The sequence below is a fragment of the Salvia hispanica genome, chromosome 2 (genome assembly GCF_029641045.1).
Source record: "Salvia hispanica isolate PSC_SH4W2 chromosome 2, Shi_PSC_v1, whole genome shotgun sequence".
NCBI lineage: Eukaryota > Viridiplantae > Streptophyta > Magnoliopsida > Lamiales > Lamiaceae > Salvia > Salvia hispanica.
Window position 1 is genome coordinate 13,260,819 of NC_142693.1, and position 27,848 is coordinate 13,288,666.

The 27,848-nt window shown below is 38.3% G+C and overlaps 2 protein-coding genes and 1 pseudogene across 3 annotated transcripts; all 3 read right to left on the minus strand.

Annotated features, from left to right (window-relative positions):
- Window positions 1–808: 808 nt before the first annotated feature.
- Window positions 809–1,762, minus strand: LOC125187054 (uncharacterized). The gene has a single exon (XM_048083567.2). The coding sequence runs from the start codon at window positions 1,760–1,762 to the stop codon at window positions 809–811; it is 954 nt and encodes a 317-aa protein (XP_047939524.1).
- Window positions 1,763–8,537: 6,775 nt separating this feature from the next.
- On the minus strand, window positions 8,538–12,522 carry LOC125187063 (uncharacterized; annotated as a pseudogene). The gene is made up of 10 exons (XR_016135544.1): window positions 12,496–12,522; window positions 11,884–12,417; window positions 11,134–11,793; window positions 10,438–10,986; window positions 10,032–10,356; window positions 9,697–9,958; window positions 9,402–9,618; window positions 8,955–9,319; window positions 8,748–8,867; window positions 8,538–8,667 (listed from the first exon to the last, which is right to left on the minus strand). The product of XR_016135544.1 is annotated as an uncharacterized LOC125187063 (transcript).
- An 11,082-nt stretch (window positions 12,523–23,604) lies between these two features.
- Window positions 23,605–26,974, minus strand: LOC125217911 (putative helicase MAGATAMA 3). The gene is made up of 6 exons (XM_048119488.2): window positions 26,817–26,974; window positions 26,531–26,637; window positions 25,923–26,453; window positions 24,698–25,852; window positions 24,283–24,607; window positions 23,605–24,205 (listed from the first exon to the last, which is right to left on the minus strand). Exons 2-6 carry the CDS (start codon window positions 26,609–26,611, stop codon window positions 23,760–23,762), a joined length of 2,538 nt encoding a protein of 845 aa, XP_047975445.1. The 5' UTR covers window positions 26,612–26,637; window positions 26,817–26,974; the 3' UTR covers window positions 23,605–23,759.
- Between the last annotated feature and the right edge of the window lie 874 nt (window positions 26,975–27,848).

The window sequence follows — 27,848 nt, forward strand, 5'->3', positions numbered from 1 at the left end:
TTGAAATAAGCATTTCCAGAATCAAATGCTATACACAAACAAGTAGAGAAGCATGCTAATTGTGAGAAACATTTGAAAGCCCCATAATACATTATCATTTGATCCCTGAATCTGTCTCTTAATTTATGAGCGTTCAATAGATGAGCAAAATATACTCCAGATTTAATGACTAATTGAACATGCTGAACCTACCATCTTCTAGAGCTGTATATTTATCTTTACTCATTTGATGATCTTTGTCACAGTTAGAAGGAAATAGTAAACTTCTAATCACTCTTGTTTCCATGTTAATGCTTATTCATAGAAGAGGGTTGAGACATACCAAACTATTAATTCACTTTGCCATTCAACTAGTGCCAACCTGAGTGGCAGAGATGTTTGTATTCAAGATCATCAATACAGAATACATCTCAATAAGGATAAAAACCTGCTACTAAAGTTGCTCAAAATGAGCACAAGTATTTTGAAACAAGTAATTACCTGCAACAATTTAATGGTGTATTTTGAAATAAAAATTGTAGTACATATAAAAAAGAGTTATGCTAAAAAGGAAGCAATCGATTACTCCCCCCAAAATTTCAAACTACCCAAGCGTGATGAAACGCAAATAGACTATATTAGCAAATATCTTTTACAAACCAGAGTCACATCGAGAATTCGATGTCCACATAATTGTTGCAACACAATAACAAACATGCCAAACAAAACAAGCCAAAACACACAACATTTATTCAAGCAAGTAGCGGACCACCGTTGCGCTGCTTAAGTGTTCTCAGTTCTGGAAAGTGAAGGGCAGAAGATAACCAAATCACTTTGTTTCTTCAATGTGCAAGACTTGAAGAGTTTGAAAACCTCCTTCCTCAGTTTCCCAAATCCGTCCCACGAATGCCTTGTTTTTCAACTTGAGCACCTCTAGCTTTTCTAGAAGTGCTAGGATACTCATTTGACTCCAATCAAGATATGTACCAGCTAAAGTTAGGCTCTTCAGCGTTTGTGGAAATTTATTGTGTGGGGGAAGGCTCTCAAGTCGACCTACTGAAGGTAGAATTGGATACACATCACTTATTAGCTTCAAATGTTCAAGACAACCCAATTCTGCCAAACTATCAAATGATATTATCCTTCCCTCCAAAAGCAAGGATAATTTCCCCCGAATGCCCATTTTTTTCAAATTACGTGACCTGTTGAATAATTCTTTGGTGCAACTTTCGGGAGAAATAGTTCCTAATGACCTAATTTTTTCACCACCTTTCCCAGGTTTGCCGACCTTGTACAAATTAGCGGAAGCATTGGTCTTGAAGTGCCTTAACTGAGTGAACTCTAGAACATCAAGTTTGACATCAAGGGTACGAGATGTTGTATTCACTAGAAGGGTTTGTATGTTACAAAGCTTTGACAAATGAGCAGGAAGAACACTCATACTGGAAGACAAAGCAAAGTACCTCATGTGAAGCAAATAGTACATATCAGAATCAATATGAAGGAATATGATCCGCTTAGCATCTAAAACTCTGAGTAGTTTGAAGGCTTCTGGGGAAATAAGTTCTATAAACAAACATTCTTGGTCCTCAGAGAAAACAAATAATGGACGGGTATGAGGACACAAAGGTTTGCTAGATATGAACGATGGAATATTGGAGCGAATGGAAAGACGACGAGTCTTTGATAGTTGAGGAACAATAACTCCATCGTTGAACTTAATTTCTATGAGGAAACTCTTTGTTCCTTTCCCAGCTTCTGTTTTGCAAAATTTATGTAGCATGCGATGGACGCAGCTAGCTTAACTTTACCATCAATCTTTTTCCGTGCAATTTTCACAAAGTTGCAAATACGCTTCTACACATTCCTCCAAAGCACATTGACAATGATTTTACAGTTACATTGATCCGTGCAATATGGTGCAAGTTTGGAGGAGTGTGCAGAAGCGTGTTTGCTAATCTTATCCGCGGAAACTTTTAGAAAATTGCACGGAAAAAATGTTCTGCACATTCCTCCAAAGCACATTGACAATGATTTTTACAGTTACATTGATCCGTGCAATATGGTGCAAGTGTGGTGGAATGTGCAGAGGCGTATTTGCAGAATCTTATTCGCATAAACTTCTTGAAAATTGCACGGAAACAAAAGTGAAAATTGCACGAAAATTGCTCAAAGTGAAAACCTGCCGCATTGATTGTTTGCTACATGAATTGTGTAAAACAAAAGCTTGTATAAAAGGAAGGGATAATTTGGTAACACCCCGAAACTTCAAAAGCTTATTAGCTTAATTGAGTGGACTAGATGGTGTTAAGAATTTCCATCTATGTTTTAAAATGATCTATCGTTAAGTTGTATGGGAATGAAGACGAGATATAGAATAGTTGTTGCTGTTTGCCCCCACGATTATCTCAATAAAATCAAAAGAATAAATCCAAAATAAAAGTCCTTAATGTTCAATACACGCACCGAGAGTCCAATAAAGTCCACAAATTTATCGAACCCTAATCTACTACAATTGGGGAGAGACGTGCAAGTTTCGGACATACGATTCAATGGTTGTAATCTTTTCCAAGGAAGCCCGATCCATCGACGGGAATCACCAATGTTCTTCGCATAAGAGATACCTTTCCTACATAAGAAGAAAGTTAGAAAGAGTAAGATACATCAACAATTAGTAAAATCTATAAATAGAATTTTGGGAAAATCAAATAATATCCAATAGAAGATTTGAGTATTCTTCCTGCTCGTTTCTCACAGTTGTGGAATAGACAAACTCTTATAGTCAATGCAACATCTCGTACCCTTAATATTACACCAGATATTCTGGAGTTCACACAATTAAGGCACTTCAAAACAAATGCTTCAGCTAATTTGTGCAAGCTTAGTAAAGATGAGAAGGGTAATGAAAAACTTGAATATTTAGCCACTATTTCACCCGAAAGTTGCAAAAAAAAATTGTTCAAGAGGGCCCGTAATTTGAAGAAACTAGGTATTTGTGGGAATCCTTGCTATCATTTGATAGTTTGGCAACATTGAGATATTTAGAAAATTTGAAGCTACTAAATGATACTCCCTCCGTCCCGCTTCAGCAGTCCCATTGACTTTTCTGCACTCATTTTGTAAAAATAATAATAAATAGTTATAGTGGAGAAATAATAAAGTAAAAAAGAGAATAAAATAGAGAAGAGCCTTATCTACATTATTCTCTTTTTTACTTTATTATTTCTCCACTTTAACTATTTATTATCATTTTTACAAAACGAGTGCAGAAAAGTCAATGAGACTGCTAAAGCGGGACGGAGGGAGTACATATCAAAATGGCCAACTGGATAGTCTCCCCCCACATGATAAATCTACATCAACACTATAGAGCCTAACGTTAGCAAGCACTTATCTTGATTGGAGTCAAATTAGCAGTCTATGACTTCTGGAGAAGCTAGAGGTTCTCAAGTTGAAAGATAAGGATTCGTGGGACGGATTAGGGAAACAAAGGACGGAGGTTTTTGCACTCTTAAAGTCTTGCACATTGGAGAAATTGACTTAGAGATTTGGTTATCTTCCGCCCGTCACTTTCCTGAACTTAGAACACTTAAGTTGCGCAACTGCGATCAACTTCAAAGAGTGTCGATTCAACTAGCTGGCATACCAAGCCTCTGACGGTTGGAATTGTGTGAAACTATGCTTGCCACAGACTCTGTGAAGAGATTTCTCGAGGAAAAGCAAAGGCTTCTTGAATGCAAAGATTTGTTCAAGCTTTCCTTTTACGTGAAGGATTTGATAATATCCTTGTGATTTGTCTTCCTTATTTATCATATGCCCATTTGTTTAGTATATATTCTTTCAAATTATCTTTTGTAATTAGCTCCATAATTAGTGGGATTTGTTGTAGTATTGAATTGTATATAATTGTGCTCTTTTCAGCATACAAATATGAGAGAAAATAAATCGCGGGTAACACCAGCCCTTGGGGTATTGCTGGAACGACAACTCCTTGACGTTGTCCATGGTCTGGCTGCTAGTCATCGAGCGGACGTTGTTCACGTAGATGCCGGTGAACCTAGATACGGTGTCCCTTATCTGGTCCGCATGGGGGATATTGTGTTTCGCCGGTATTCAGGGAATCGCTATCGTGATTCATTATATGTAGAGAGAAATGTGTATGAAAGGTGTGAATAAAATGAACTATAGTGAGCCGTATATATAGAGAATTGAAATAATAAAATTTAAATAAAATAAAATGCGGACAACGGTCTCTGGTCGGTCGCTAGGCGTGCAATAGGCACCGAGCGACCGCCGAGTGGCGCTCGACATTGCCCTCCTATCTATCGTGCCCCTCCCCCTCCCTTGTAACGTCTTGGACGACACAATAGGGCCGTCCCCTGTGAGAATGCTGATAGTCGTTATATATGCCTTGAAATGTGATGATTTAAGTGATTTGTCTGTGTGTGGATAAGAATGTGTCTTAAAGTTATAAATTATTGAATGCATGATTTTGGGTATGAAAATAGGACGTAGGACATATTGTGAGAAGGAATATGCTTATAAGAAAAGAATAAGTGTAAATAAATAATATTGATTAATTGAATAAATTAAGTGAATATATGGAAATACTCCCTCCGTCCCACATTAGGAGTGCCATTTAGTTATGACACGAGTTTTTAAAAAATTGGTGGAGTGTGTAATTAATAAAGTGAGATGGTGGAGTGTGTAATAAATTAAGTGAGTTAGGTTGAAGGTGGGTCCCTTTTTGACTTTTTGATTTTTTATTTTTGTTTTGGTTTATTTTAATGTAGATATTGACATTTTGATGTAATTTTGATGAACAATGGGGTAAAATTGTATGACCAAATATGAGAAATTCTAAATGTGACTCTTAAACTGAAATGGAGTTTTATGGCAAAATGTGACTCTTAAATGAGACAGGGGGAGTATGTATTTTCTAAGTAAGTATATAAGAGCATCCGCAATGGTCGGCTAGCGACCGGCTAGCCGATTCGTCGCGCTGGCCGATCGGCTAGCCGAACCATTGCAATCGGCCAGCGCAAAATCGGCGAGCGGATCGGCGTGGGCTCGCCGATCGCTCGTCGCTGGCCGAAACGCTAGCCGATCGGCTAGCCGCCATTGTGGAGGCCCACTTGTTTAAATCATATATAAACGCGATTTTCGTTTCATTTTCATTTGCACCACTTGTTTTAACGAGTTTTCTCTCTCTCTAACTTTCTGTTCAAGAGCATCATCGAGTGATGGATCACAACAACGAGTCCAGTCCGGCGACGAGCGGCTCTCAGACTCCCACAGTACCCGTGGGATCTGGATGGGGGCAGATGGGCCCGGGATTTAACATCCCTTGGAATCAGATGATGGGGATGATGGCTGGTGCGCCGGGGGGGGGGGGGGGGGGCGATGGGGGGGAACCAGGGGGGTATGCCGGGGGGTATGCCGTGGGGGATGCCGGGCAGTTTGCGCCCGGGTGGGGGGGTATGCCCCAGATGCAGCAGCAGATGATACTGCAGCAGATGATGGGGATGATGTGGCCGGGGGGGATGCCGGGGGGATGCCGCACGGTATGCATCCCGGGATGCCGGGGTGGGGGGGGGTGCAGGGGTCACCGGGAGGGGACGCGGTATATCGGCCCTCGCTTGATTTTTTGACGGCTTCGTCTCACACGTCGACCCCGGTGGAGACGCAGTTCTCTGGCGATGACCTTCTGTCATTGCATGATATGGGGATCGATCTCGGGGACGATGATACTCCCGTTCGAGCGACGCCGGCCGCGCCGAGGAAGAAGACGAGGGGGAGGGGGAAGGGCAAGGCGGTCGGCGAGTCATCGCAGCCCACTGCCACCGGCCGGAGGAAGTGGACGGAGGATGAGTACGCCGCGGTGGCCAAGGGGTGGTTGGAGGTGTGCGACGATCCACTGGTTGCGAACAACCAGCGGGTCGTCAACATGTGGGCGAAGATCAGGGCTGTCTATAAGAACCACTGCCCGCACGGGAAGGACTTCAGCAACGAGGAGGTCCGGAAGGGGTGGGAGCGCACCAGGGCCGCGGTGGGCCGTTTTGCGAATTTGTACGCCAACGCCCTCCGTCAGCTCAGAAGTGGGCAGACTGAGGACGACGCCCGGAGGATAGCCGCGAGTCAGTTCCCCTTGGAGGGGAAGTATAAGGAGTTCACCTTCTGGGAGTGCTTCTTGTTGTTGAAGGACTCGGAGAAGTTCCGGGCAGGGTGCGACGCTGGGTGGCCGAAGAAGCAGCGACTTAACTATAGCGGCGACTACAGCGGCAGCAGCGGCGGATCCCACGACCTCCCCCCGGATGCTGAGGAGTTTCCATCCCCTCCTTCATTTACTGGTCGCCCCCGTCCGGTTGGACAGAAGCGGGCGCAGCGGGCTGCGAGGGGCGGATCCCCCCTATCGCCCCGCGAGGTCCAGTCCTCCGCCCTCCCAGCCGCCCCACTCGAGTACACTCTCCATTCGCGTAACCAAACGCGGGCTCAGATGTTACAGGTCTTCCGAGAGTGGAAGAACGCCACTGACCCCACGGAGAAGAGGTTTCTTTACGAGATGCTCGAGAGTATGCGTGCCGATTTAGAGATCGCGAGGTCACGGCTGGGGGGTCCGACGTGGGCTCAGATACCACGGGTGGCGGCAGCGGCGGCGGAGACGGCGGCGGCGACGAGGAGGGCGACGGCGACGGCGATGAGGAGTAGAGAGTGGCGGGGCTCGGGTGTTGAAGCCCTTTTTTTAAAAAAAAAATCATGTACTTTTTTGTTTAAATCTTTGTACTTTTTTTTTAATGGAATGGATTATTTTTTCCGTATATGTGTCATAAATTTAATTCCGTATATCGCAATTTTAATTCCGTAAATGTAGTATATTTTGAATTTTTTTTATTGCGGCTGGCCTATGGCTGGCCTAAATCTGACGTGGCAGGTGGTTTTTTTAGTGTTGCTGACGTGGCAGAGGAGAGAATGGCTGGCCTATGGCTGGCCTATTAACCATTGTGGATGCTCTAAAGAAGATATAAAACTACTTGATTTAATGTTAATCAATAGAATTATGACGATTTCTGGTACAAAATATTGGGAACATGCTAAGATATGGTATAATAATAACATTGTGTAATGATGATTATGTGATACTCACGAATAATTGAGAACTAAATGAAATGAATATATTTATATGAATTTGGCAATATTAGGACACATAATTAAATGAAATGAAATTTTTTATGTGAATTTGGCAATATTAGGACACATAATAAAAATAAATAGTGATTTCGGAATATATGAAGCTATATTATATGATGGTGTGACCCAATAATAACAAAAGCTAATACTGAGGAAACTAAAGAATATAGGAAACTATGTTTATTAGAATAATGAAAGAGCGTAAATAAAGAAAATATGTAAGTCAAGAAACTAGAAAAGAATTACTGCAAACTAAGAAATAATCAATATAATAATTGTTATAAACCTTTGTCTTTTCTTAAAAGGTTGAATTATGTAACGAGGGTATTGCTATTAATGTAATTGTTATAAACCCTTGTCTTTTCTTAAAAGGTTGAATTCTGCAGTGAGGGTATTGCTATTGAGCTTCGAGCTCACTCCCCCTCTTCTTCCACCCTCCAGGTTAAGTGTAGAGTTTTTATAAGAGTAGTGCAACGGTTGCATCCTCAATGAGTCACTAGTCGATTGTGGAAGTTAGAAATGGTGACATGTTATGCATAAAGTCTTGATAGTCTAATTTCACTGCAAAGTCTAATAGGTAATGTTTAATTTTTTAAAATAAAATTTTTACGAGTGCTTGCGATACCAAATAGTGATATTACTTATTCGGTGGGTTCACCTATCGAGTAACAGGGGTTACATTTTTTTGTCGAAATAATACTCCCTCCGTCCCACTTTAGGAGTCACGGTTTATCATTTTTGGGTGTCCCACTTTAGGAGTCTCGGTTGGAATATTCCATAAATGATATTAGGCCCCACATTCCACTAACCTTTTCCCACTCACATTTTATTATAAAACTATTATAAAATAGTAGGACTCACATTCCACTATTTTTTTTAACCTTTCCTTTACATTTCTTAATACCCGTGCCGAACTCAACCAGAACTCCTGAAGTGGGACGGAGGGAGTAATTTATATTTCCTTCTTACACAGTGTAGTAGTATGTGGGAATGATATCAAAAAAGTTTATGAATAGTTACACAGCATTCTCTTGACTGAAATTTTTTCTATGACAAGAGTTATGTTCTCCATGGAAAGTTGTTACCAAGAAATCAATGAGAAAAAAGTCACACTTTCAGTAGGAGTGCATTTTGTTTCTCTGCAATTGATCACTATGGTGTGGAAATTTGATGTGAGAAGTTTAGCACCCTAAGCCTGTATTATTCATAGAGCCAATTCTACATTCCAAGGTCAAATTCAGATGGTGTAGCTGTTACATATAAATGCATAGATCCAGGAACACTAAAACATGTGAAATCAAAAGGTGAAGACGTTAGATGTTCCAACATGTGGATTAGGCTGTTGACTATAACTATATAGTAGTTGTTGCTTAGTAAACACCATACATATAACTGTCGTAGAGCATTATGTGCTTGAAAACTAGTTCATACGATATGTTAAAAGCGATTCCTACCCCTGCCCCTGCCCCGATGATTCGCCCCCTCCACCTCATATGGTTCCTGTCGAAGAGAAAAATAAACATGTCACACAAGATTTTCTTTTCACTACAACACTTAAGTTTCATGTAATATTATTTTACCTTCTTCTAGGATCATTCACCAAACTCATTGTTGATAGTTGCGTTGCTAGATCTGTACTAGAGTAGTCGCTTCTAGAATTAGCTTGATCGACTGGCCATGTCTTTGGCAGGACTAGTCCTCTGCATCACATATAGTCAGCCATACATGAGATAACATAGCAACGCGTAGCAGGTACACGGTATAGGGTTTAGGGAAGTCGGAGTTACCCTTCTGATTCCGTGTACAGACAACGGTTCATTTGATTGACAGTGTAGTTCCCAACAAGAGCATCGAATTTCTTGACCACTTCTACTACATGGGATACCGGTTGAATATCGAGGACTTTGATCACTTGTGTGTCTGTAGAGTTCTCCCTCAGAATGTCGATAGTCCAAAACAGCCTCACTGGTCCCTTCACAACATCCTGATGCAGCAACCGAGACGAGGGCTCTTCATTACAGACACCAGCTGCATCCTCGCGCTGCTGGCGCCACCCATTTGAGAGCTTCTTTAGTAGAGAAGTCGCCTCCTTCAGAATTTCTGGGCTGCAGTGTGTCGTTATAGACTCGTGGAATTCAGCGCTGAAGCAAACCTGAAGATAAATGAATGACGGAATGAACTATATGTAGATCATAGATGGAATAGGCAATATTTATTAGAAGTAGATAGCAGACCTTCCACTTAGCATCTTTGAATATTATAGATTCGGGTGCGAACAAGGACCTCAGCTGACCGAGGTCGATCAAGACGTTGCAGATGTCATGACATAAGTTTTTGTCCTCAAAGGCATCATGATAGCAGCCGCGGGTCTTGGCATCTGCGACTAGCCTCCCCCAAACAGAGCCACTGTTCTCCAACGTTGCAGCGTTGCCCAGGATCCACAAACAATATCTAGAGAGGAATATGTGATTATATGAAACTTGAGCATGATTGAATCAGAGCTATTGATACTTGAAAATTGATAGATACCTTGCTCTAGTCAAGGCTACATTAGTTCTTTGAAGATTCTCAAGAAATCCAATCGAACCATTCCCGTTGCAGCGAACAGTAGAGATTATTATTATGTCTTCCTCACCACCTTGAAAGCCATCAACTGATCGAACATTTACAGAGAACTTATCTTTGGCATCAGAGCTGTAGGTCTTCCCTAGAGCATCTTGAATCGCAAAAACTTGAGCTTTGTACGGTGAGATGCAGCCTACGCGAACCTTCTCCTTTATTTTCATAGATTCTACCAAACAAAGTAGAAGTTAGAGTTTAAATCATCTACTATTATTCTCAAAGTAGAAAAAGCAAGATTCTACCTTTGTGTAGTTTAGACACTATATGAGCTGCCACAGAAACTTCAACAATGTTTTTTCAACTATACCTAGCATCGAATTCCTCCCTACCGTTCGTCACATTTATGAATGAATATGATCCAAATAACTCCTCCTTGAGGAACTGTCTATCATGTGTTCTCAATGTAACATTCCTGCCATTCATGATTTGATTTCCATAGAATTCCTTATTTGGAAATAAGCTAATAGAAGGATGCATTCTGTATTGAACACTAAGCAAGTGTTTGCTGTGGCCTAATAGCACAAGCCTCTCAAATAAACCCCTCCCAAATCTAGCTTTCTCACAAACCTGTCAATTCAAACAAAGTATTAATGTAAAAGAAAATAACTGGATGTATAGATTTTTTACAAGCTTAAGAGGATTGCGAACCTCGCTTATAACCATTGCCGGGAGCTGCTTCTCATCGCCGACCAGTATGGCATGGCGGAGCCCGGGAATCTGCAGAGTGATTGTGGATTCACATTCTTTAACTTGTGCAGCTTCGTCAATTATCGCCAGCTCAAATGGCGCTGTTTCACGCATCTTGGCCGAGCTTGAAACCGTGCAAAAGATCAAGCGGGAATTATGCAAGCAAAACTTTCTGACCTCGCGACGCTCTAAAAACTTAGGTAATTCCATTCCACAAAGCAATTTCAGTAGTTCCAAACACTCGAGCCTAATCCTAGATAAATCACATTGGTTCTTTCCCATTAAAGCTCCCTTTGACCACTTGTTGCCACCAAGGGTATGTTCAATGGTTTGAATCAAAAAGAGAAGTTTAATCATCTTCATCACCTCATCCAATGGAAGACATGATGTAGGCATATGAGTGTACAACAATTCTGTACTAACAACAATTCTAGCACAGATACTAGAGAACTCCATTGCAAAAAATTCCTCGAAAGTCAATGGAACGATCTCTTCATCGTTGGTTGCTCTCTTAGAGCCCTCACCATCACCATCACCATAACACTTGGATTTGCTTCTCTCTAGAGAACTCACCTTCTTCATCTTTTTCTCCTTCTCCTTCTTCTTCATCTTCTTCTTCTTGTTATTCTTCCCGTTCTCCTTTGCATTTTCAGCTACTAACTTCTTCATAAAGTCGTTTATCGACTTCCCTTGGAACCTCCCATTCTCAACAAGATCATCTCCACTCTTATTATTATTGTTGTTTTCGTCACCATCACTTTCAGCGTCTTTGCGCTTGAATTGCTCCAAGTATCGTTGATAAGGAATGTCAGGGTATTCAAGCAGGCGAATCATCTTGTTAATGCTACCTCTCCATCCAGATTCCGGGTAGAAGCAATACAGCAGTGCAGAGATACGATAGTCAAGAAAGACGTCATGAACATCTTCATGATCAACAATGTTCATTCTGTTCATGTTTCCAGACAAAACCACATCACCTAATCCATAGGTATTATGCTCCAGCGTCCCGTTCAGACAGCTCCTCAGGCACTTGGCGACTCCTAAAATGGCCACATTGGTGGGAGCACACGTGACCGTCCTGCACTTCATCTTGAACAAGGAAAACAGCAGCGAAGCAGTTGTCTTCGTTTTGCTCGTTCCAGGAGGACCCCATATCAGCTTAACACTATTCTGATGATTGCATTCCCTCAATGCAATGCATTGCAAGATAGCATCCCTTTGAGAATCATCAAGCCCTAATGACTTGATAGCTTTCCTTGACTCAGACACATCAACACTCTCCATCTTTTCAGAACAAACACTACAATTCTCCTCCATCTGCAAAACATATTCAAAACACAATAAAGAATCAAAGATGATCAACATAGTTATTGTGTCCATAAACATGAAATGTTGGAGGAATCATACAGATGGATCAAATGTGAGAAGAGAGTCTAGGATGGCCGTATTTGTTCCTTCCCCCGGATGCAAAGAGCTCCATATCCGTAGATTTGTAGTCAAATTTGTAAGACAGACAGCAAACATTTTGTGTCCATTTCCTTCAGCGCCACGCTCGCCATCTGAATTAATGAGTTTGGAACATAAGATTGTAATCTTGTTGGTGGCTTCATCCCTCATGCCTCGAACCAACGCAAAATGATACGATACCATACGCCCATGCAAATCATCTATACACTCTGGCCTAACTTCTGCTAATGCCATCAAGTCACCCTTTTCCGGTTCATACACTTGTTCAAACCGTTCTACATCCATCAAGTACGATAAGTAATCCGGATCCTTAAAGCCCGTGTCCTCTTCAAGGCTAAGTATCGGTACAACGGGTGCAGAGTGCAAATTGGTCATACTCGAGCGTAGATCAGCATGTGTTTCTTCAATAAGTGGGTAAATGAATGAGTTCATGTAATAGTCTAGTGATGAGAATGTATCTTCAATTTGATTAACCTACATTGCAAAATATATAAATGGAAATATCCAAAATACTAAAATTGGAAAAAATATGAGCAAGTATGGATGACTTACATAATACTTGTAAAGATTGTTGTTCATTATGCCATATATAGACCAAGAAAAAACATGGCCAATCAAGCCTCCAGGTCCTTTATTCTTTCTCGAAGAGTTCATCTTCTCCCTCTTTTATTATCTTCTTCCCTTGAGGATACAAAGTAATTTCATCATCTAAAACCCTACTTTAGTTACTTTGTTTGGGAATAAAAAGAAAGAGGTCTAATCATCAAGTGAAAATCCATAGAAGAGCATTCAAAGTGATACATATTTAAAGCATAATTAACTTGTAAAAGTAAATTTTACTACCTATTTTTAGAAAGAAGGCGTGAGTTCGTGGCGGTATCACTCCACTTCCAAAACAAAAATATGTAGAGGGCAGGTGATAGTGATGGACTGATGGTAGTGATGATGGAAGATGGAGATTTGTTTGTCGTAAATTTCATATGTTTTGGCCTTTGGGACTCTTCGTCTACTTGGAATATTATTTTTTTATCGTGTTAAGAACAATTATGTAGGTCTCTTCGTAACTCGTGAGTATTATTACTACTTCCAACTGGATGTGTTAATTAAAAGAGAATAACGTGTACTACCACATATTTCTTCATGCGATCCATTTTTAGAAAATAAAAATCTAAGAGCACTCCCAATGGAGTTCCCTTATTTCTCCCTTATTTCTCCCTAACTCCTGCCACATCAGCGCCACATCAGCATCACATTTTATCCCCAGTTTTTAGCCAACCCCTACAATGGTTTCTCCCTTATTTCTCCCTTATTTCTCCCTAACTCAACATTTCATTTTTACATCATCACTAATTTAATTGTTTTATTTTTATATATAATAAAGCTAGCTTATTTAATTTATAAAGATAAATCAAATAAATAGTAATAAAGTTCGTTGTATTAAACACGGGTACACATTACAACGAAGAAAATTAAAAAAAAAAAAAGTACACGAATGGAAATAAAAAATCAAAAAAAAAATTCAAAGAAAAAAAAATTCAAGGGCGGTGGGCGCGGTTTCTATTTGCCCACAATTCTTCGATGATATCGTGTTGTAGTGCTTGATGGGCCTCCTTCTGGTGTATGTCCATGAACGCCTGGAACCGTTCATGTTCGTTGTGCGGTACACCCTGGCGGGCGGACTCGGTTGAGACACCGTGACTCGATGATGCAACACTTGGGTCGTTGGTGACGTCGAGGACGCCTTCGTGTTCATCTTCGATGATCATGTTATGCATGATGATGCACGCATACATGATATCGGCAATATCCCCCTGGTAGAAAAAGCGCGTCGGACCCTTTACCAGTGCAAATCGCGATTGGAGCACCCCAAATGCCCTCTCCACATCCTTGCGCGCAGACTCTTGCGCTCGGGCAAAATACCTTCTTCTATCTCCGAGTGGGCATCTGATCGTCTTCAGAAACACGGGCCATTGCGGATAGATGCCGTCAGCCAGGTAGTACCCCATGTTATGCACATTGCCATTGGCCGTGAATTCGATGGAGGGGCCTAATCCGTTGATCCGCTCGTTGAAAAGGGGCGAGGAATTGAGAACATTTAGGTCGTTGTTCGACCCGGCTATACCAAAATAAGCATGCCAAATCCAAAGCCGTTGGTCGGCAACGGCTTCAAGAATGATGGTGGGATGCGTACCTTTGTAGCCGGTAGTAAACTGGCCTCGCCACGCGGTTGGGCAGTTCTTCCACTGCCAGTGCATACAGTCGATGCTGCCGAGCATCCCCGGAAAGCCGTGGGTCCTCCAGTGCCAATCCAGTAGGAACTGGCAGTCAGCTGCGTCCGGCGAGCGAAGGTAGTGCTCCCCAAATATCTCTCGCACGCCCTGACAGAAATTCTTCAGGCACTCGTTGCCAGTCGTCTCGCCGCATTGCAGATACTCATCGAACATGTCGGCGGACCCTCCATATGCCAACTGCCGGATGGCAACAGTGCATTTCTGTAGGGGCGATAGTCCGGGCTTCCCTGCTGCGTCTCGCTGGAGCCGGAACTCGGGGTAACGCGCGGACAACGCATTAACAATGCGCAGGAAGAGGGAGCGGCGCATTCTGAACCGGCGACGAAATACATCTGCCGGATAACGTGATTCCTCCGCGAAATAATCGGCGAACAGCCGATCGTGCGCACCAGTGTGGTTGCGAGGGATGTATCGGCGCCGCCGGCGGATTGGCCGTTGGGGGGGTGGCTGCTGCATTCGAGCGATCTCGCTTTGTATGCAGCGGGAGATATAGTTGTTGATTGGGTTGTTGGCGAAACCCGCTACATCCCATCCGGTGGGAGCGGGAGGTACCTCTTCTTCGGAAGAAGAATGTGATATTTCCTCGTCGGACTGAGCACGAGACGATGAATCAGAACTCATTTAATAAAGATGGAGAGAAAAAAGATTGAAAATTTGTGTGAATGAAGTTTGTGGGTGATGAATGGAGGAAGAGGATGAAATATTTATAGGGGTGGGATAAAATAGCCGTTCGGCCAAAAAAAAAAAAAAAAATTTTAAAAATCGCCGATTATCGCCGAGCGTCGCCCACAGTGGCCGGCGATCGCTCGGCGATAATCCGGCGATAAATCGCCACTCGGCGAAGCAACGGTAACATTATCGCCGAATTATCGCCGACTTCGCCACAATGGCCGGCGATAATTCGGCGATAATCGGCGATTTATCGCCGAGAATTCGCCACCTCCATTGGGAGTGCTCTAATCTTACTTTATTCTCCACTTATTACATTTTCTATTTACTATTACCTTCGTCCCACATTAAGTGTCACATTTAGCGTGAGAACGAATTTGAAGAAATGTAAAAAAATTGGATTGAATACGTTAGTAGATTATAATTCTCACTTATATATATTAATTTTATAATAAAATTTGAGTAGAATTGGTTGGTGGAATGTGAGATCTACTTACCATTTATGATAAAAATGAAATATGACTCTTATTATGGGACGGGCCGAAATGGCAAAATGTGACACTTATTGCGGGACGGAGGTAGTACTTTTTTATTTTTCTCTCTCTTATACTTTACTCTTTCTACTTTAACTCTTTAAATATCAATTCATTAAATCTCGTGTTCAAAATATATGTTTCGCTTATTTTGGGACGGAAGGAGTAGTATAAGTATTTTTATGTTTCTTATTTTATCTTCCCTCCCACTTTTTCTTTCTACTCCTACATTTTTTCACTTATAGTCCCTCCATCCCACTATAAGTGAGACGTTTTAATTTGGACGTTGTTTTGCAAAAATAATTGTAATGAATAGTTAGAGTGGAGAGAAAGTAAAGTAAGTTAGAGAAAAATGTATATACGACTCTCTTCTATAAAACTCCATTTGTTCCATAGTAGTGGAGACATTTTCTTCCGATATAGATTAAAGTGAGTTAAGTAAAAAGAAGTAGGGGTGAGCAAAAAAACCGAAAACCGAATATCCGAACCGAACCAAACCAAAATTTTGAAATTCGGTTCAGTTTTTTCGGTTTTTCGGTTTGGTTTGGTTCGGCCAGAAACAAAATCGAAAAACCGAATTATATTTTAAATATAATATTATATATATATATATAATATATATTCTTTTAATATATTTTTATATAATATGGATTATACATATTCTATTAATTTTATATTATATATATCTATATTCTATTAGTATATACTCCCTCTATCCCACTAGAAATGCAACGTTTCCTTTTTGGGTTGTCCCATTAAAAATGAAACGTTTCTTAAAATAGAAATAACTTTATCTCTACTTTTCTCTCTCTCTTACTTTACTCCCTCTTCTTTAACTCACAAAACAACACTACATAAAATCATGTGCCGAAAAGCAAACGTTTCATATTTATTGGGACGAAGGGAGTATAAAATAAAATAAATTATATATTTATTAAGTGTAGTGATAAAATGTAAACTTATATATTGTACAAACTCAAAACTCTTCAACACAGCTTCAACACAGTTTCAATACAATATCAACACAGTGTAAAATTTCATTTTAATGTCAACACAGTATCAAGACAGCATCAATCATTGACTACCGTTTAAACTCTGTTGACATTTTCCTCTTGATACTTTTTTGTGATCTGTTGACATTTTTCAATGGTCCAGCTCATAGTTTTGAGTTTGTACAATATTTAGAGTTTTCATTTTATCACATTTCTATATATTAATATATACTATTTTTTCGTTTTTTTTTATTTCGGTTTTTCCGGTTTGGTTTTTTAAGTTCGATTTTTTATTTTTCGGTTTTCGGTTTTTCAGTTCTGTTCGGTTCCAATTTTAGCCTAAATTCGATTTTTTGGGTTCCGTTCAGTTTGGGCGAAAAACCGAACCAAAACCCGAATACACACTCCTAAAAAGAAGAATAAAGTAGGAAATAAAAAAGGTAGAGAGAATAAAGTTAGAGAAAGTAAAGTAAGTAAGCAGAAATATGTTGACTTTTACTAAAAAAATAAGAGGGAACATCTTTTTTGGTCCACGAACTTTGTCAAAGTATCATTTTAGGTCCGTGAACTTTGAAAATATCATTTGTGGTCCATCAACGATGAGTTAATATCAATAGAAGTACTCCACTTTTTTACTATTTTCATGTTTTTCCCGACGAAAATATCCTCAATACCTTGAAGGGTGTATATTTTTACAAAACTTATCATGCACTCATATTTTTTATAAATATCTTTACTATATATTTTTGACGAATTTTCTAAATATAATTTGACCTTCAATATTATCACTTAATTTCTTGACATGCAAGATAGGTTCGTTCTTTAACTTTTTATAATTAAATAATTTTGAGGTATGGATACTCGTAAAAATTAATGTCACAAACAATAGGCGATCTTGAAGAATTATTTAATTATAAAAACTTGAAGAACAAACTTTTCTTGCATGTCATAAAATTAAGTGATAATATTGAAACTCAAATTATATTTAGAAAATTCATCAAAAATATACTCCTTCCGTCCCTCAAAATTTGTCACATATTTCCTTTTTCGTCCATCCCTAAAAATTTGTCACATTTCACTTTTACCATTTTTGGTAGTTGACCTTACATTCCACTAACTCTTTTACACTCACATTTTATTATAAAACTAATATATAAAAGTAGGACCCACATGCCACCAACTTTTTCAACTCATTTCTATTACATTTCTTAAAACCCGTGCCGAGTCAAATGGTGACGAATTATTAGGACGGAGGGAGTATAGTAAAGATATTTATAAAAAATATGAGTATGTGATAAGTTTAGTAAAAGTATACACCCTTCAAGGTATTGAGGGTATTTTCGTCCAAAAAAACTTGAAAATAATAAAAAAATTACTTCGATTAATATTAACTCATAGTTGATGGACATCAAATGCTATTTTCAAAGTTCACGGACCTAAAATGATATACTACTTTGACAAAGTTCATGACTATAAAAGATGTTCCCTCAAAAAATAAATGATTCCACCATTATGGAACGGAGGAAATATTTTCTATGTTACTTTACTCTTTCTCCACTCTAATTATTTATTATCATCTTCACAAAATAATACTAGCTAAAAGGAAACACCACACTTAGAGTGGGATAGAAAAAGTAGTACTACTTCATCCTTTCTTTATTTTACCACTATATAAAAATTTATCCTTTCTTTATTTTACCACTATATAAAAAATTTTGCTTTAAAATATGTGTTAAAAAATGTCACATACGCCCCCTAAAAGTATACAAGATCTCGTTTTCCATAATATTCATTTCGAAGAGGAGTTTTCAACTATCTAATGCATCAACAAGTAATACCAATAAGAATCACTTATTACATGCACAAACATAAGTGATGTACTATGTGTATGTGTAGTAGGGGGATCCTATTACATGCACAAACATAAGTGATGTACTATGTGTATGTGTAGTAGGGGGATTCTTAAGAAAGTAATCCCTATCTCATAATAGATGTCATACTTTCTTTTTTAGTTTTTTTCACAAAAGATATCACATTTTCTTTTTTGAAAAAAATTCTCTTGCACATTAATATATTTCCACTCAACACACAAAACAACATCTCCTAAAATCGTGTGTCACTTCTCAAGTGTGTCATGTACTATGAGACGGAGGGAGTACAATATACTGGTGAATAATACAGGTGGCATTTCCGTAGTTAGTCACCAAATTAGGGGCGTATCCAAACAAGTTTCCTGCAACCATTCAAATCGACATTAATGTATCAGCTTTACATTTATCAATCTTAAAGATCCGTACATGTCAAATGTGATAGATTTCTGCCCAATTTACGTCCCAAGATATTCGCCGTTAAATTATTACCACGTTTCTTTCATTTGTATCCCTCCAATAGATATTTTCCAAGTCCCATCAAAATGTTTACTTTTAAAATATAATGCCAATTTTTATATAGAGAAAAAAGCATTTTTAGTTGAGCGCATGAAGAACTAAAAAAGTATTGTTAGTCAATAAATAGTATCATCCCAAAGAGAAAAAAAATCCTAAAATCTGAAAAATTAAACTACATAATTAATACTCCTTTCGTCCCAAGATATTAGACCCATTTTTTCTGGGCACATAAATTTAGGAGGTGTTGTTTAGTGGTGTAAGTGGAGTTGGTAGTAAAGTAAATTTTTACCATAAATAGAAATGGTTCAAATATGTTGGGACATCTCAAAGTAGTATATGAGTCTAATATCTTGGGACGGAGGAGTACCTAATTTTTTAATTTTGCACAAAAATGATACTCCCTCCGTCCCGCAAAGATTGTCCCACTTTGACCGGGCACGAGTTTTAAGAAATGTAATAGAAAGTGAGTTGAAAAAGTTAGTGGAATGTGGGTCCTACTTTTATATATTAGTTTTATAATAAATGTGAATAAGAATGAGTTAGTGGAATATGAGGTCCACTATAAAAAAATGATAAAAAGTGAAATGGGACAAACTTTGTGGGACAGACCGAAATCGAAAAATGGGACAATCTTTATGGGACAGAGGGAGTAGTACATGATTTTTGTTTTATACTCTCTCAATCCCCATCTAAGCGAGACGTTTCTATTTTGGTACCTCGTGATAAAATTGACCATAGGTTCTAAACATGTGATTTTTGGGCTATGTAGGGTAGGTTCTAAACATGTGATTTTTGGGCTATGTAGGGTATTTTTGGAAATTTAAATTAAATGGTACTCCTTCCGTTTTATGTTAATAAAAATGTTTTTTTCGGCACAAATATTAAGAATAGTTTGTTAAGTAGACAGTGCATAAAGTAATTTAGAAATTACTGAAAATTAATTTTTGTTAGTAGCTTTCGCAGTTAAGGAAAAAAGTAAAATTTAAAACGAGCTTATGTACAATGCATAATATAAATTGTTATGCTGCAAATATTATTGTGAATGAAATAATATAATACGATAATAATATTAATTAAAGAAATAATATAATGTATATAAAAAATATTGGAAAAAAAATAATTCAGGAAATATGATATGGAAGCAATCGGATTTTTTAACGGCAATATTGTAGCATCATATAAATAGGATATATGAAACTTGTCATATGATGCGGTGAAAGAACTGATGCTAAGATTATACCGGTGTGCATGCCAACTGGCTAGGAGGGTATCTAGACTTAGTTGTGTCATTGGGTCTATATCTTTCTTCCCTATCAAAAACCTCAACTCACACTACGGGCTAGTATAATGGAATAAATGATCGATCCCACATAGATGGATGTAGGCGTAATTCACTTGCGACGACATTCTGGAAGTGTTGTTTGCTACCACGCTTTTGGGGTTGAGTTAAACTAGACGGGAAACTGAAATGGAACATATACCTATCATGACCAGTAGGTCACTAATTGCTACTTGCCAAGTGTGTACGTGAACGGGAATACTAGACTTGTGTGCATGTGAAAAGTGTAAACTTACTAAAAGGAATGTGATCAAATGAAAACTCTAAATATTGTACAAACTCAAAACTATGATCTGGGCCATTGGAAAATGTTAACAGATCACAAAAAAGCATCAACAGGAAAATGTCAACAGAATTTCAGCGGTAGTCAATGATTGATGTTGTGTTGATATTGTGTTGGCATTAAAATCTTGAAATTTTACACTGTGTTGATATTGTATTGAAACAGTGATGAAGCTGTGTTGAAGAGTTTTGAGTTTGTATAATATATAAGTTTGCATTTTATCACTACCCCTTACTAAAAATGGATAGACAAAAGTAAAAGAGAATAAATGCCGGCTAACTAACTACCTAAACATGCAAAAAGGCTAAAAAGTGAAAGGACAAAAGGTAAAAACAACAAAGTTGGTCCCAACTTAGATTGTACTATTGTCTTCTTTACCAAGCAATGAAAATGATTATAAATTCTGAACTCTATTGATGAATGCTTGGAATCAAACTCAAACAACTCGGATTTAACTCAAAATCAAGTCACTAAATCTAGATCTAGGCGAGAAATTAAACTACGACAGCTAAATCTTGCAAAAAGCAACAAATACCTATCCTGACTAACATGCAAGATGGTGGAAACTAAACAAATACAAATATAATGCATTCTTTGAAAACTAAACTGATTTAAACTATTGAATACTTGAGAAATCACCATATCTAGTCAACTAAGCAGCAAGAATTCCAACAGTAAGTTAAACACGAGATAAAATCAACATAAACTTCATTGCAACCGAAAATTAAACCCAAGGATGTTCAAAACAAGGTAGTAACTACGATAAACTTCGGATGCAAAAACAACAAAGTACTTAAACTTGGAAACGATGAGCTCCTAAGAGCGATAGAATTGAAGAAACTTTTGAATCTACGTTGACAAACTGGCTGGAACGGACGATGGACTCTCTCTCTGGCAGGTGGCGGGAAGCTTTAAGTGAAAAACTAATTAAAGCGAGCTGTGAGAGTGAAGTGGAGCTAATCTCCAAAGTGTGTCCTTGATAGGATAAACCTCCTATCGGGCTGATCGACGTCTGTAGATCGGCGATCAATAAATATCTGTCGCGGGCGAGTGCTCGACTCGCCCGTTGGGCAAGACGGTTTTCTCACTTTGGAGAAGAGAATGAACGATAATATTGATATTGATATTCTTCATTGATTTCTCAAATGATTACAATAGCTCCTATTTATAATGCTAATAACTAACTTAATGAACAAGAAAACAAAGATATGGAAAAGATATGCAAATCCTAATTTATCTAACTAATAATGCTCGTATCAGTCCTCTTTCCTCAATGTTAATCTTCTATTTATAGGGTGGTTTGTCCCAATCCCTAGGGCTGCTCCTTCTCTCGCATTTTCGATACTGCCCCTTCTAGATAGGTAATCATTTGTAGCAATCCATTCCATCTCTCATGCCCAAGCTCTATAGCATGCATCTTGATCAGTATTGCACCCTTCCTGCGTCCTTTTATCAACAATTTTATCAACAATTTTTACATATATTATCCAGTTAAACATGTTATCCTGACCAGTAACCAAGATCTATAACGAAACTTATTAGTTATCACCGTACGAGAAAGAGTAAATGGCGTGTATTTAGGGATTGAAAAATAACTGAACAGACTATTATATCTACTAAAGTTTAACTAATATGAGTATATTTTAATAAAGATATATTTTAAGTCATTGAACCATACTTAACTTTTATTTTAAAAATTAAAAAACTTTGCCTACAAATTGGGCACACCAATTAAATAAATAAAAAAAGAATCAGGGAAGAAGAAGAGAAGAAAAAGTGACTAGATTTTTATAATATCATTTTAGGTTCTTTTACGATGTATGTCCAAAAATGTCTTTCATGGCCAAAAATGTGAAAATGTGTTTTTTGGATGACCTATTGGGACGAAAATTATCATAACCAAAAATGTGACTTTTAGGTAAAAAACGATAGTATTAAACAAAGACCAGATAATATTTTTATGCAAAAGTGAAAGATCAAATACTATTTATGTTGTTTACTCAATAAAAAAATACATACTCTTGTGTGACAGACTAAAATAAAAAGAGTGAATACTCTTATAGGATTAATGAAATATAATATTAATAAAAAACGGAGAGATAGAAAATAAGTAATAAAAAAATTATTAAACATTATTTCATGGATGAATGAATACTTATGTATTTTGGTACACACAAATATTTTGGGACTCTTATTTCGACACTCTTCATTTACTAATGTTATGTATTCGGACTTTTACATAGTATATTAAAATTAGTTTCAAAAAATTCAAGCACGATATTGCCCGGACAATCTTCCAGGACAATCCTATGATAGGAATTTACGTGTTGCGCTCACAAAGGGCTCGAAAAAATCTGACGAGCCTTATGCAATATGTGCTCAATGTGTTCTCCGTATTTCTGTTTTACCAAGAACTTTTGTCTTAAAGCATTAGCAATCCGGGGCCGATCAACCGAGCCCATGGTCGGCCCCTCATTATGGCTTTGTGGCTTTGGCCGATCCAATAGGGTCAATCAATAGCCCCCATTGTGGTGATATGTCTGATGATTGGCCCTACGATCGAATTTTTACTTTTCAATTTATTTTTTTTACCCTTTATATAAACCTTCATACCACATTCTTTACATTCATTCCTCTTTTCACTCTATATGGTGATGCTTGAGTCATTATCTTCTAGGTTTTGATCTGTGTTTTTTTAATTTGTTTTTTCTTATTTTTTTTTAAATGTGGGATTTCTTTTTTTAATTAAGTATGTTTTTTATAATTTATTTATCTTGAATTTATTTTTATTTGTCATTTTATTGCATTTTATTTTATACCAACAATTAAAATTGAAATATATAAATATTGATAATATAGAAATGAAATGGAAAGTGTGATAGGTCTTTAAGATAGACCTTTCCATTGCAGTGATATAGACCCTTAAAAATAAGGGGGGTAAAAATCTGATGTGAAAAAAAAAAGAGCCCTCCATTGCTAATGCTCTAGTACCCAACTATTTTGGTGCCTGGGAAAGACCATTTTCTCTAGTGAATTTGTAAAGGCCTCAATATTTGTGGAGTGCTGAACATAATTTCAAAAATTGTCCAGAATTGCAATGTGTTCCCTGAAAATCTTAATTGCTGTGTTGAAAGGTTAAACCAAGCTAGCTCATGGGTTTTCACATGAAATTCCTAAGTTTTGGTGTAAAAATTTAACCCATAATATATCAACATTCATATTGGAATAGCAGAAACAAATCAATTTACATTTTCAAAAGTAGGTGCAATCTTGAACTCAAAATCCTTACCAACTTGAACATAGAGAGCTTCTTTTAACCTCATCACTTCCTCAACATCATTGCTGCTAGTTTCATGGCTAGATCACCGCATGCATCGGTGTCACGGGTCAGATCCTTGTATGCGTTGTAATAACATCCGCGGCTCTTGGCATCCATGACTAGTTTCTGCCAAACACAGCCGCTCCTCAACAGAGTTTCACCATCGCCTAGTATCACCAGACAGTACCTCGCTCGAGTCAAGGCTACGTTAGCCCTCTGCCGATTATCAAGAAACCCAACCAACCCCCTCCCATTGCTCCTAACCGTGGAGATTATGATCACATCTTCCTCTCCTCCTTGAAATCCATCCACAGACCTCACTCTCACTGAGAATTCTGCATCTGCATCACTGCTGTAGGCCTTCCCTAGTGCCTCCTCCATTGCGTTAACTTGAGCTTTATACGGAGATATACAGCCAATCCCCACCCTTTCCTTCGACTTCACACATTCTACCAAAAAAATACAAAACATAAGCAATAGTCCATTATAAGCAACTTTAAATAAATGTTGATATTAGTCATGATACCTTTATGGATTTTGGATACTAATTGAAGAACCATAGACACCTCTGCATTGTTCATAAGGCTACGCCTCTTATCGAATTCCTCTCTCCCATTTGCTACATTGATGAATGAATATGAGCCATAGCCTTCTCTCTCAAAGAAGCTTCTGTTATAGCCACTTTCCATGACATTACTCCCATTCTTGATCTTGTTTCCATAAAATTCTTGATTTGGAAAAAAGCTTATGGATGGGTGCATTCGGTACTGCACATTGAGGAGATGCTTGCTGTGCCCCAACGTCACAAGCCTCTCGAATAAGCTTCTCCCGAAACCCGCCTTTTGGCACTTCTGTCAAGAAACAAAACAAGATCATGTTAGTGACTAAAACAAGGTCATACCACCTCTGCATATTGTGTGTAAGTTGGGGCAAGTTTCAACCTTGCTTATGACCATCGCAGGGAGCTGTTTCTCGTCTCCAACTAGTATGGCATGGTGCAGCCCCGGAAGCTGCAGGGGGATTGTAGACTCACATTCCTTGACCTGTGCAGCTTCATCTATGATCAACAGCTCAAATGGTGTCATTTCCTTGATGCGGTGCAGCTTCGCGGAGCTTGAGACGGTGCAGAAGATTAAGCAAGCATTTTTGAGACAGAACTCCTTGATGGTGTCATATTCTTCCAATTCTGGGAGTGATATATTGTAAGTGAAGGATTTTACTAGTTCCAAACACTTGTTTTTGGACTTGCAGAAACCTTCATTTTGCAAAAATTGCTGCTTCTGATGCAGAAATGTTCTTAGTGTTTGGAGAACATCACAAACTCTCATCATCTTCTCTTGCATTTCGAAACGAAGCAAAGAAGTAGGTAAGTGGGTTATCAACCCTGTTATACAACTGACTAATCGGGTTTTAACAGAAACGAATTTAGTTTCGAAGAACTCCTCCAATGTCCACACATCAGTGCTGTTGTCATTGTTCTTGTGTCTATTCTTGTTAAACAATCCAATCAAAGCAGCTTCTAAGGATAGACCTGTTGCGTCGTCATTCCTTTTAACTTGCTCCAAGTAGCGTTCATACGCTCCTTGAGGGTCCTGAAGGATGGAGATCATGTCATTTGCAACGCTCTTCCACCCGGTGACAGGAGCAAGGAGACGTCCCAGCTCAGAAATCCGAAGATCAAGAAACACATCATGAAGCTCTTGATGCTCGTCAATCTTCATCCTCTGACTATTTCCAAACAAAACTACATCTCCCAACCCATAGGCCTCGTGCTCGAGTTTCTCACTCATACAACTCATCAACCTCTTGACCACTCCCAAAATGGCAACATTTGTGGGAGCACATGTCACAGTCCTACACTTCAACTTCATAAGTGTGTATACTAGAGAAGAAATGGTCTTTGTCTTCCCCGTCCCCGGAGGGCCCCATATCATCTTCACACTGTTCCTGTGGCTGCATTCTGTTAGCGCAACGCAGTTTGAAACTGCAGCCTTCTGTGAAGCATCAAGCCCGAATGAGGTGATAATCTCCCTCGAATTCGCCATTTTGGCGCTCTCAACTCTCTTGGAGCTGCAAACATCACAATTCTCTTCTACCTGCAAAAAGCATAAACAAATTCAGTTGAATGTCACAGAGCAACAAGAATGAAAGAAGCAAATATCTTACAGATGGACTAATTGAAAGCACAGAAGCGAAGATGCTCGTGTTCGCTTCTATGGGCGTATGCAACGCACCCCAAATCCGATCATTGGTGTTCAGGTTTGCTAGACAGACAACAAAGAGCTTATCTCCATTTTTGCTGTTCTCAAACAAGACTGGCTTCGAAAACACGACCCGTATCATGACAGATGCGTCATCAGATGCATGTGTGACTACTGCGAGAGTGAACGGTGATTTAGGCCTAACCAAATCACTAACACACTTAGGCCTAATATCTGATAATGCAACCAAATCCAAAAACTGAGGTTCATATAGTTTTGGTGAATGCATCTCCCCTGCTTTCAACGTTACGTCGTATAGCAAGATATGATCATCTGGATTAGTCGATTTCTTGACATTGTAGACCTCGCGCGAGGGAGCAGAGTGCAATGCAGTCACATTTGAAAGAATAGCAGCATGCGTTTCTTCAATGAGGGGTATTGTAAATGACTTCAAGTAATGATCCACAGATTCAAATGTAGTTGGGATTTTATCAACCTACAATGAAATACTACTACTTATTACATAGTATCTTAAATTTGGGAAAAACAAGAATGCAAGAACAATGATGATACCTTATCTTTGTAAAGATCCTTGTTGATTATGTCAGAAATGGACCATGAAAATATGAAATCAGTTAACTGTGTGGAGGCCATGATCTTCCCTTTTGTTGTTGATCTTTCTATACAAACAATCAACAAAATATATAAATGCCTAATCCATTCTACAAACCATGTTTTAGTTATAGAAAAAAGAAAAGATGATCATATGAATTCCCATGTCAATTAAATTGGTGAAAAATACAGAAAAAAAATACACATGCATGTTAAATTCATGAACAACAAAGAAGAGAAGACTTACAAGTGATACAAGCTCGTTTTCAGTTCTCTCTTGCAATTCAAATAAGAGGATTTGGATCTATACCCTTGAAGCAAGAAAGAGTAAAAACGACTTGAAAAATCAAAGTCTTGTTGTCAACTAGTAGTTCTTTTAGGTGGGTAATTTGGTCACTCACGACTTGAATAAAGTAGATAGTACAATGATTAATCTTCATTTCCATTCTTTTTTCAGAATCTTAGCACGTAAGAAAGAATGTGGTGTCTTTTTTTCCTAATGCCTTTTCCTTCCTTACATTTAGCACAACATTCTTTTTTGATGCGTTTCTTCCTTTTTTATACTTCCATTTCTTTGGTAATTAAATTTTTATTTAGTTTTTTATTATATTTTTGTAACAACAAAACAAAAGTTAGTTTAATAAAATTTGCATAATACTAGTAGTATTTTTTAATACACCAAAAATGGTAAAAAGAGAAATGTAACAAATTTTGTGAGACGGACAGAAATGGAAAAATGTGACAAAATTTCAGAGACGAAGGGAGTAATAAAATTTTGATTTTGTTACTTAAACGATGTCTGGTGCCCGAAATCCATCATACACCATGGTAAAAACTATTTGTGTATGATCTCTCGCCACCCCGTTTCGCAAGTACCATGCGAATTTCATATCATTTCTACATAGTTGACGTTTTGGCCATTTTCGACATGTCGTTGTCACCTGATGGAATTGCATCATAGTCGTGTCGATTTCTTTTTCGGTCATCCCACTGAAATTTGGTTGTATTCATTTTTTTTTAGCCAAAAACAATAGTTCCTTATACTTTATTTTTATTCATTTATCTACTACGTTCCTTCTTCAAAGTGAGGCAAAATCAGGAGAGTCTATAATCAAACTCATATGAAAATTTGTTTAAGCAATTAATTACTATATGTTCTTGATTACATTATGTTTATTTTACAATCGCCAAAGTGAGGTAAAATAATAAGAGTTTGTAATCAAATTAAGTAAAATCTGCTTAAGCAATTAATCACTGTACATTCTTGATTATATTATGT

What these genes read in the sequence shown, in the direction of transcription:
- LOC125187054 (XM_048083567.2), bottom strand. Translation starts at nt 1,762, where the DNA reads ATGCTACATAAATTTTGCAAAACAGAAGCTGGGAAAGGAACAAAGAGT.
- LOC125217911 (XM_048119488.2), bottom strand. Translation starts at nt 26,611, where the DNA reads ATGGCCTCCACACAGTTAACTGATTTCATATTTTCATGGTCCATTTCT. An exon ending in TGCTTTCAATTAGTCCATCT is followed by an intron (nt 25,853 to 25,922) that starts GTAAGATATTTG and finishes TGCTTTTTGCAG; the next exon opens with GTAGAAGAGAATTGTGATGT. An exon ending in CTGCGATGGTCATAAGCAAG is followed by an intron (nt 24,608 to 24,697) that starts GTTGAAACTTGC and finishes GTTTCTTGACAG; the next exon opens with AAGTGCCAAAAGGCGGGTTT.